Below are 11,669 nucleotides of genomic sequence, written 5' to 3'. Positions count from 1 at the left end.
TTTATGAAATGCCACGCTGTGATTGGCTGAAATTCGGCTCACCCCGATCTGGCTCACCACTAAAATGATTTAAAGATCCAGCTCAGGACATTTTTTAAGAATATAAAGAAAAAGTTTTGCTAGTAGTACAAAACATGGCGTTTAAAACTAGGTACCAGGTAGAATGTTTAGTGCAGCTGTTTTTAGTATACTTGCTCTACAATTCTTATTTTCCGGTTAATTTTTTTTCAAGCAAAAATCAAAAGTAAAGACAGTAAAATTAGGTAATAATACTAGTAATGAAGATGGATGCTAGAACCTCAGGCATGTTTTAGAAAAAAATTCTTATTTTTATTTATTTAAAAATAAAGAAGGGGAGGTAGGGCTTATGTTCGCCAGGAATTTTAGAGAAGCGCACCCAAGGAATTATAAAATTAAATTGAATGAAATATGTTCCTGTAAGTAGGGCATTGTTGTAGAATATTAGTGTTTCTAATCCTCGTTCATTTTCATCCATTTCTGGCTACACCTTCAATCATTCTATAATGGTAGAGAATTTTAAGTAACAAAGCACATGTAGTAGTTATGGTTATAATGATATTATCATAATTTTATAACTTTAAGTAAAAATTGCTAAACTTTTCTTGAGACCTTGAGAATCCGTGCTTGCAAGATTATACCCGGAACTTCGAAATTGCTTGGATACATTTCTGATATTAGTTATATTCAGTGGCGTGTATAGAATTTTTCCAGTAGAGTGAGCGAAGCTAGGGGGATGGAATCATCCCTCTACCCCCCCCCCTCTAACCGCCTCTGGTTTCATTATCATGGCGTATTTTAGTATTTTGAATTTTTCAAAAAGTTTGCCATAATAAAAACGTTTTTGCTTTTTTCTTGGATAAAAATATAGGAAGGGAGAGGAGATGTGGCGTTTTCGACATTACCCTTTTAATTAATTGAAATAAAAGAATAAATAAAACTGTTTACTAATTACCTTACCTTATCTCGTTTGGGGGGGATTTTCCTTCGATTTTGAAGTGATCATATATAGAATCTAGAGAATCTACCTGTAATGGGATGCGATACTTTAACAGTTAAGTTACATTCAACAGACAACCAACTCTTTGATTGTACGACCTTTGTCTGAGAAGACCTAACAATGCATAGTAGTTGCGCCTGTTTGCTGACCAAGGCTTTCCTCACTACTCTAACAATTTATGTAACGTACCTGACATAGCAGCAGTAGTAACCTTTTTTAACATCTTTAGATATGACGCGGTGTCGGTCCGCAATTTGAAACTATCACTTCACCGACGACGTGCGGATACGCTAAGTGTTGAGCCTCGATCGCGGGTAAAAAAAATATTACCTTGTCTAAAACCATAAATGATTTATTGATTTGTAGATGAGATTCTAAAAAAGTAGTAAAACTATAAATATAGATTTGTATTATTAAAATGAATAGTATTCGTTGTTTATTTTGGTTTCGAAATGAGTGGGTTGACATTTTGAAAAAAATTGTCTTTTTAAAAGCAAAGCGTTTGTATAATCCTAGTTGGCCCGTCCGTACGTTCGTCCATCCGTTCGTAAAGGTTAGATCTTTTCGTTAATTTAAGTTTAAATTGTCTTATCGATTTCAAACTTTCATGATGATTCTTATAACAGTTAGGTACGACTTAGTAAGAGTAGCACCTCTATAACCGTTACAAATAAGTTTGTACTTTCATTTAAAACATGTGTTTTGGCAACAATTTTTTATATGATATAATTATTCTATACATATGATTTTTGAAATAACAAGGTACATTATCACAAGCGAGGTATCTCTAAAATAAAATACTAAAAATGAAAGTATGTTCTTTTACTGTATCTGTATTTACGCAATATTTAAGTACAATTTTGTTGAGACATACAAATTGAGGTTCTGCTTTTAGAGTTCTTACATTCTACAAAAGTTATTGTTAGTTTGTCCTTTGTTATGATTTTAGAGCTTTACTTTAATGGATGTTGGTATCCTTGTTTTAATAGAGACACTTAACTAATTAAAATTAATTGAAAATTTCCGATGCATTTTTGCACATCGCCTTAAGTCTCTAGGTGCGTTGTCCTCCCTCCCCCCGAGTATAAAGAGTGCTGAAAGAACAAAATCAACTATAATTTCATAAAAGTATTATTGCATATTAAAACATGTATATACTGATAACAAACAAAATAACAATTTATTTAACTTTAAAAATAAGTTTATGTATAGAAGAGTTATTGTTGACTACTGTGATAAAGTCTTATCTTTTCATTCTTCATTCTTCGACAATTGTCCAAAAATTCATTATCAGCTAATTAAAAAATTCCTAAAGGGAGCACAGAGTAAAAAGAAAGAGGAATCAACTATGTTTATTGAAAGCAAAGCTTTTCTTTATTTTTGATCTGCTCTACTAATGACTGTGTCCGTTTGTTGATTCAATGCTTTATAATACACTAGCGGCTACGCCCCAAGAAGCCTCTAGGGGTACCTAAGGTGGGAGGGGTAAAAATCGACCTCGTCTCATTTTAAATTTGAGTTTCAAAAAAGTAAAAAAAAATATATTTTTTTTTTTTGGGGGGGGGAGAGAGGTGAAGACACCCTCACCAAAAATAGTTTAAAACCTTCTTAAGACCTATAATAAGTTTCACTGTAAAGGAAAACCAATATCGGTTCAGCAGTTAGCTAGTTCCTTCAGGACAGGCAAAATACGCTTACTACTTTATATAATAGGATGTGCTAGTGATAGCTGGTAAAAGCGTGACTTTGATTGAAATATTAATAAACACAGTGGCGGATGTAGGGTTTATCTGTATTAAAAACAACAATAGGGGTGTGTCAAGCCTGGGGTTTGATGTAAAATTCTGTATCCACGCCCCTTAATATTACCAAGGGAAGGGGGCGGAGTTTGATTAACATAAAGATTTTGTTATCAAAGATATTAGTTTTTAATTTGTGTAGTATAGTTTTATGAAACAGATTGTTTGTTAGCTACTTCAAAATTTTAGCTCGTGTGAATAAAATCACAAAACCATGTACATAACAGAGCTATATATTTATTGAAAATATCTTCTCTTACACATATTACTCATACTAAAGAATGCACAAGGATCAATAAATGTAATTATCTCATTTTATACTTATCATATTTTTATACTTTTTCTTTTTTAAAACATTCAATATAACAACTTAATCATTAATTAAATTCAACGTGGCTTTGAATTAGACATGTCAAATCAATTTTTACCGACGTTTGAGTTTCTAATCCCTTTAATCAACACAACGATTTCAAAGAGGAGTAAATTACAAAGAAAACTGTGTTTTGTTTGCATAAGAAAAGAATACAAGATAGTTTTTTTTTTATGAAAGTTGCAGGAGGGGAGGGTGGAATAACGAATCGATCCAGCCGTCACCAAGATATTTAGAGGCAATACTTTACCTCTTTTATAAAAAGACAAGATTTTAGAATTCACATTCTTAAAATACTTTTTTTATGGCATACTATTGTTGCGAATGAACATTTATTAAGTTTGGAAAACCAAAGTTTATGTATTACACTGCCTTGGCAAACCTAGACAGCTGCAGCGTTTAAGCTTACATCTGTTTGTTGTAAATGCCTTATTGTCAGCTGCGCGGCTTACACACCAAGTAACAGTCCGTCTAACTGGCACCATAATATCTTACTTTTAACTTTGTACCCTTTTTATTAGTTGCAGCCGCAGCGACAGTCATACATGCAGCTTTGACTAAGCTGAGGTTGCAGTCGCAACAATCAGCACGCTCCACTGAGGATACAGGGTGGCGTAAAGAAATAGCAGCCACTCTAAGCCGCTGCCACACTCAACTGCACAGTAGCCTACATCAAATAAACACTTAGCCATAACCGGACATACCCATAGCCACCAAACTTTCAATTTAGCCAATCTCAGCTGCTGCTGCAGCCACTTCAGTGCAGTTGTATGTAAGCATGTCTGTCTAGCCCATTATTTTTTATTTAAACGTGTTTTAACGAATAAATAGCACGTAAGCATTGTTTAAAATTTAATTCAGCACCTTTTTTGTTCTAAAGTAACCAAAAGATAAATGGGTTGTAGCGAAATTTTAATTCTTTTAAGTTGTACAGTATTTATTTGGTACACCTGTTATTTTTATATGACCCATATAAATATAGGAATTAAATAAAACAACGAAATGTAAGATATTTGACTCCCCTTAACTTAGGGATGTACAAAAAAGAGTTTTAAGATATACTAGATTTTCCATCCTAAAGTACTTAATTAATTATTAATAGTTTATTCTAAAGTTTAAAGGTAATAACTACATATTATTGTTAATAGTAAGCGTATTTATTTTAATCAAATATTGAACCAGTGGTGTTCGGTAAAGTGATGTAAAGTGGTGCAGTGCGGTGTTATCACCCATTTAAAAAATGGAATTAAAATGTCTGCCCTTTTTTGATCCCATAACAGTTAGTCGTTGTGCACGCGACAGTGATTTTTTTCGCGCTTTTTCCAAGCTGTGCAATGCAATCTCACTGCATCATTGTTTTAATAATGTGCTAAATCATCCAGTAATCATATATGTTGGAAATTGGAGAATAAAACACTATTTTTAAAGCATTAATACTTAAAAAAAAACATTGCTTAGAAGTATATTTGTAAGGTTGGGAGATTTTCATTAGAAAAAATTTATTACTAATTTTTGGTGAAAATATATAGTTTTCGACAGTTTTATCCTGTCTGTATTCTATTTATAAACAACCAGTATGTTATGGTTCTTAAAATTACCATTACACATTACTATTTACTTTTATCTGTTTTACATTCAATTATTTCCCGCATAAAACAATAACCAAGTTGCTCATTATTTGATTATGAAGTGCTACAAACTTAACCATCATATTTAGGGGTGGGTTATCTTATGCCTAGCCACTGCAGGGTCTATACCCAGTATCTTCTGTAACCTAACCTAATCAAAATTAATAACATGATATAACATTTATTCAACTTTAACATGGTTAAAAACATACAATAAAAAGTCATTATTATCAATTATAAACAAATATTTAAATAGTAAAAATTTCTGATTAGATGCCTGGAATTGTAATATCCCCTACCCCTGAACAGTATTTGAATAGCCTAATCAACAAGTTGGCTCCTCATCAGGAGAAACTGAAAAATCACAGGTAAGCAAGTTTTCGCTATGAGGGAAATGCGATTTTGTCGGTTGCTATTAAAGGAAGCCTGCAAAAAATACCACGCTTTAACTGCTGAAAGACTGCCACAAGTAGACCCAATACCCCAAATTTGAAGCCTTCAGCTTCTATAACAAAAAAGTTCTAGGCATTTTAAAATGACATTTTATGTACAATGAAAATTTGAAAGAATTTTAATGCTAATGTTAGAAATTTTGAAATTAAACTACGTGGTCTAGAAACAAAATTATAAGCTTATTTTTGTCATAAATTTAGATTGCCAGTAACTTATTATATTTTTACAATAAATATACCCATTTTTATAGTCAAAATCATTAAAAAAAATTAAGTTTAACTTGCATTATACCAAGTGTACTGTAGCCAATCAGAAGGCTGAATCAGCTAAGCAACCAATCACAGCTGAGCTTGTATTAGTTTACCCCTTTGTTTCCGCTATGATTTTCGTTTACAATTGCAATTGAAATCGAATTTTTTTCATAGATTTTGACTATGAAATGTGGTGTTTTTATTATAAAAATGTAATCAGTTACAGGCAATCTAAATTTCTGACAAAGATAAGGTTATAATTTTGTGTCTAGGCGACGTAATTTAATATTGTTTTTTCTTTTATGAGCATTGGAAATCTTTCAAAATATTCATTGTACATAAAATGCTATTTTGAAATGCCTAGAACTTTTTGGTTATTGAAGCTGGAGGCTTTTAATTTTGGGTATTGGGTCTACTTGTGGCAGTCTTTCAGCAGTTAAAGCGTGGTATTTCTTGCAGGCGTCCTTTAAGATATGATGTATAGGTTTCGTGATTTTCTAATTGTTTATATCCCCCTCTTTTAAGAGCACACATATTCTCTATTTACTATGTCCGTTTTGCTGAACATTAAATATTGTGCTTTACTACTTATTAATGTTAGATAGATAGATAGATCGCAATATTCACTTTTTTGATCAATTCAGGTTTTAGGTTTTTGTTAGTTTTCCATATAAATTAAAATTTAAATATTTTCTATGAGCTAACCAAAAAATTGTAGGACAATAATATTTTCAATTTTAGATTGTATAAGCTGTTGAACTCAGTTGAAAGTATCCGGATTTTTATGGAGTTTCATGTTTTTGCTGTCTGGGATTTCATGTCAATTGTTAAAGCCCTCCAGGTACAAATTTTACTAATTGCAAATTTGTATGTACTCTCATATCCCTTATGTCTCTTATTTTAGTTTTGAGAATTTTATTGGCACAGTAGATCAAAAACATTTTTTTTACAAATTTTAGAACAGTGTTGCCTGTCAGAGTATCCCCTGGATGCCAAAGCCCAACCCCTCCCTGACCCGCCTGGTCAACTCCATCATCCTGGACGAGGAGAGTGACCTGGACATCAACAATGAGCCCAAGAGTCACTTTGCCATGTACCTGGAGGCAATGGAGGAGATGGGAGTGAAAACTACAACTATTGATAAATTCATCGGCACAGTCAGGTATTGTCATCATGCATTTTATTTTTCTTCTTCTTGCAATTTGGACAAAATATACCTTTGTAAACATTTTGATGTGCTTTTGAAGAAACATTTTATTTTGATATCTATAATACAAAGTAGAATTATGTGTGTCCGTCCGTCTGTCTGTCTGTCTGTCCGTCTGTCCGTCCCTTAAGATCTCAGTAACCACTGAACCGATCGGATTCTACTCTTCAGGGAATATACCTACTGGTCCTGTGGTGGTTTTAGGCTATTTTCTTGGGGGGTGGGACACCCCAAACCCCCCCAAAATAAAAAAAATCCCCCCTTATTTTTTTTAATTATTTAAAATTAGTGGTGGAGTGGGGGCTTCTCATCAGGTACTTAATTTTTTTTTAATTACCTCTTGGGGCAAAACCCCTAGAGGCTAGGGGCGAAGCCGCTAGTACATATAAAAAGAAATAGAGATAGAGGGGACAATGGGCTGTTTATTACTTTAGTCCCTAATTTTGTATAATAACGTTTTCTTATTGGTTGGCTTAACAACTTTGGGGACTTTTTGCGAATCATCATTGGTGATGTACATCAATTTCACGAGTATTGTCTTATCCCTCTAGATCCCTGTATAGTTGATGTAATTGAAAGCAATAACTAAACAATTGCAGAGCTCAGAACTCATTAGCTGCAGGTTTGAAACCTTTGAACAAAAGTATTCAAGACTCCATTACTGAGACATTCAAGATCATCAATTCAAACAAGGTAAGTTCTTAATATTATCTAAATCATTGTATTATAAACAGCTTTCGCGGTTATTAAAAAAAAAATTATAAGATTAAAACCAGTTTTATGATTTTTATTTTCATATGACATAGGATGACGGGTAAAATCAATTTTGCACAGCACATATTCTCTACATAATGGTTTTCCAAATGTTTATGAAACGGCTCATTTATATAAAATGTATAAAACAAACAGACTTCGAAAACAAAATATTAATGTAATTTTAAATTTCTTATTTTTTCATTGGATATTTGTCTCTGTTTTTTTTTAAATTGGGTAAATTTTCTGCCTACTTAATATCTTTCAGCGTAAAAATAGACTAAATCCTTACATAAAAGTAACAGGCCTCTGAACCGATATGATTCGCCATTACAGTGTAGCTTCTCATAGGTCCTGGAAAGTATTCTAGCTATTTTGGGGGACGATACCACCATGCTTGAAGAAAAATCTCTAAAAATACTAACAAAAAACAAATTTCCGTAAGGCGGCGCATTTTTTCGTTTTCTTAAAGCTAAAATTGAAAGGGGGTGGACTTCCTTCACTACCACCATAAAGGTTCCTAGAGTCTTCTAGTGTCGTAGCCGCTAGTAATAAATAAAAGCACTTGACTGCAAACAAAAAATCTAATAAAATTCAAAAAGATGTTATATTCTAGGCTCACCAGATTGCATCTGCTTTCACATTTGGACGAGAAAACATGATCCCAACAATGTTTATTCAGATTTTAAATCAGGTTAGAACTTTAGTTTTCTTAAAACAAGGATGACAACATCCATAAAAGCAAAGCTCTGAATCGATAGGACAAACGGACATTAACACCAACAGTCGGGCCCCTTGCCGCACCTTTATCAGTGGGGGGGGGGGATCGTTCAAGGCCCCCCTCCTATTATCTTAGTTCCTATGCAAGCTAGAGGGCTAACATTTTTTTTGTGCAAGTCCCCTGTTTGATAATGAGTTTCCGACCTTAAGTTAGTCAAAGTCAATTTTCGCTTCCGTCACCCTTTTACTTAACAACCTTTGTTTTTAGGTCCTATTTTACTTTAAAATTTCAAACGGCTGTAATTTTCTTATTTTTGAAGTTAGAAGAACAATGTTTTTTCAGAAAATGTTTATCTTTATGTAAATTTTATATTTGAAATATCAAAACATAAATTTCAGCGGCCGCAGCTGTACTTCGCAGCTGGCAGCCGCCGCAGTCGGCTGTCTGCGGGAAAACGTCGGCGGATCCTTATGAAGTTTTGATACGTTATGTAGACATGTAAGAGAAGCTTAAGTTTAAAATTTGAAGTCTCTGGAGGATCAGGACCTGCAGGATCATACCTGGAACCTGAAATTGACTTGAACACCTGTATTTCACATGAGGATGTATTACTAGAGTATATTTTAGTATTTTAGTATTTTAGTAAGATAAAATGCTTTGTAAAAAAAATATTTTTGCTCTTTACCTGAAGGCTCTGCCAGGTTTGCTGGCATCCTGTGCCTTTCACGATAGAGATATTCAAAAATTCCAACTCTCAGTTATGTGTCATACCCATACTTAAAAAGTCACGTAGTTTGGGCTCTCTATCTTTCACACACAGAAAATGAGATAAAAAACCGGAGGAGGGGGGGGGGGGCGTTCAACGCCCCCCTCCCCGACTGTTAAGGGTCAAACGACGGGAAATTTAATTTTGATGTATATAGCTGAAACGGACGGATGTACGGAGAGAGACGGATTACTTTACTTTTTGTAGTAGCGAAGCTACTCTTAACTCAAATTTCCGTCCTTAATTTTTCCCCTTTTTTGGCCGTTTGTCTGTAAAAACCGTTAGGCGGCAACATAAATATCCCTAATGATAATTATGCTAAATAAGACAATACATATTTGTTGTAAAAAGTGTTAATGATTTTTTCATGTTTAATTTTATGACAATGAATATCTACTCTATAACTTACTTTGTATGTTTGTCAATCCATTTCTTGTACTTCGCTCCTTAATGCTGTTTTTATTCTTGTTGAATAAACTTTTTTATATATTCTTTATTTTATAGGAGGGATGGAAGGATGAGAAGAGAAAGTTTATTTATTACCTGAACAGACATGTTGAAGTTGATGGAGATGAACATGGTCCTGCTGCTCTAGAGATGGTCAAGGTAACAACAAATTCACTTTTATTCTTAGTTGAAAATAGAAAATTTGAACAATTTAGGCGCTTTCTTAAAAAGTGTCTAGACGAACACATAGCCCCTTACAAATTACTATAAAGGACGAGGAGGATTTGTTTGTTTGTTTGTTTATTACCTTAGTTTAAGTAAGGTAAGGTTAGGTTACATTGGGTACTGGTTAGATGACTAAGCAGGGTTAGGCCACTGCAGGTACAATCCCCACGGGAGCTAGGCATAGGGAAAAAACTACCTCCTTCTAGTTTCCAAATTAAATAAAAAAGACAAAAAATTAAAAAAAAATAAAAATTACTAATACTGATTTAGAATTGTGTTACTGTGGTAAGTTGAAGCGTTTCAGCTTACCGTCGCGAGTTCGAATCCAACGAGCCCCTAGCCTTAAAGAATTCTACCAATAAAGAACTAGCAGTATTTACTACTACAAAGATATATTTAAAACTGAATACATTTACAATAGGGTTATTACTATATTTACAAAAATAGATGATAACAATAGGTTAGGTTGAAGGGGGTGTGGGGAGACAAGGGCGGAGCCCTGCGGCGGTAGGCATCTGTGGGGTAAGCTGCAATAAAGGGGAAGGTAACCACCTCCCGGTAGGATAGTTGCCTGGGGCGCGGGATTGTAAGGTGGCCGCGTCCCTCCCCCTATTAGCCAGTCCAATCTGACCGCTGCCTATGGGGTCTCAGCGGGCAGGGGTGAATGGTGATAATAGGATTAGCGCAGAAGGCTTGATTTGATAAGCCGCTGCGTAGCAACTCTGTGTAATGCCCATCCGTATGCTGCCGTCTTACCACATTACTACTAAACCACTGAAAGAGAAGTAATTTGAAAGATTTTTTTACAAATGCTGTTGAATTGTTCAAGTGCATATTCATAATCATACATTTCTTAATTATCAAATTTTTAAAGACCTTTCTGATACAATATTAATTTTAGATAATGTGTGGAGAAGACCCCAAGGCATGGCAGGAGGCTGAAGAAGCAACTATACAAGCTCTTAAGGCTAGAGACAAGTTCTGGTCTGCTATTGCCACTCATATTGAAAATTTAAAACAAGATTGAGATTGTAAGAACACCTAAACTGAAAATGTATTTTAAAGATGTAAAAATATTAAAAGAATTAATCTGTATAAGATTATTTTTTTTTACTAGGTTATCAGAAATCTATTTGCCAAAGGATCTTGATATTCAAGATACTTAATTTTCATTTGATTACAATTTTAAATTTTGGAGCTTAAATATGTTGAAACTATCAACGACATTAATTTGAAAAAAATCACGAAACTTATACATGATTTTCAGCTATCATTTGGGGCAACACATAGTAAAATTGACGACCTTTTTATCTCACCCCCAAACATTATATTAGATTTATTTTGTTTTTTGGCTATACCTTATTCCTGATTGAGACCCCCTTCTTATTAGATATTCAATTTAAGATGCGACAAAAAATCAATAACAATTAAGATTTTTAAAGATTGAGGAGTTGTGTACTGTAAAATAGACTAAGCTGCTTCGCCCCTAGGATGAGCTGGGATAACTTCTTACAATAGACCTTCCTAGGACCTATAGAAAGATTCACTGTAAATGAGAGTCATATCGGTCAAACAGAAAGCGAGATCAATTGCTACAGACAGACTTAAAATTTATCACTCATTGATCTATCCCTGGTTATAAATTAAATGTACATTTAAATATGATTAACCTAACTAATTTATTTGATTATAGTATAAACCAATTTGAATTTATGAACTACAAAATTAAAACAAATTAATTAGATTAAATAAACGCAATTTTGAAACAAACTATCAAAGCTGATTTCCAGTGCTTTTTTCCTCCATGGAACCAAAACCCATCCCAACAATAAAAATAGCTAAAAACCAATCCAGAATAAATTCTGACCCAAAAATATGTCCTTTCACAATTTATTGTATTTCAATTTTGTATGGACTGTAATAAAACTTTATTTCTTTAAAAACTTTTAAAGATTAAATTGAAATTAATTTCAAAATTTAGTATGAATAGTAAAATATATTAAATGTGCAAACCAAAAGCATTTCTGTTGT

At 33.4% G+C, this 11,669-nt stretch overlaps 1 protein-coding gene across 1 annotated transcript; it reads left to right on the top strand.

Annotated features, from left to right (window-relative positions):
• Nucleotides 1-5,062: 5,062 nt before the first annotated feature.
• LOC145325444 (uncharacterized) lies at nt 5,063-10,741 on the top strand. Its single transcript, XM_080168425.1, has 7 exons — nt 5,063-5,183; nt 6,261-6,360; nt 6,479-6,681; nt 7,326-7,419; nt 8,096-8,173; nt 9,471-9,572; nt 10,540-10,741. Exons 1-7 carry the CDS (start codon nt 5,089-5,091, stop codon nt 10,663-10,665), a joined length of 798 nt encoding a protein of 265 aa, XP_080024551.1. The 5' UTR covers nt 5,063-5,088; the 3' UTR covers nt 10,666-10,741.
• Nucleotides 10,742-11,669: the final 928 nt, after the last annotated feature.

This window comes from Acartia tonsa, chromosome 8 (genome assembly GCF_053477335.1).
Source record: "Acartia tonsa isolate MP-2025a chromosome 8, ASM5347733v1, whole genome shotgun sequence".
NCBI lineage: Eukaryota > Metazoa > Arthropoda > Copepoda > Calanoida > Acartiidae > Acartia > Acartia tonsa.
This window is presented reverse-complemented; position numbering and strand designations above follow the sequence as displayed.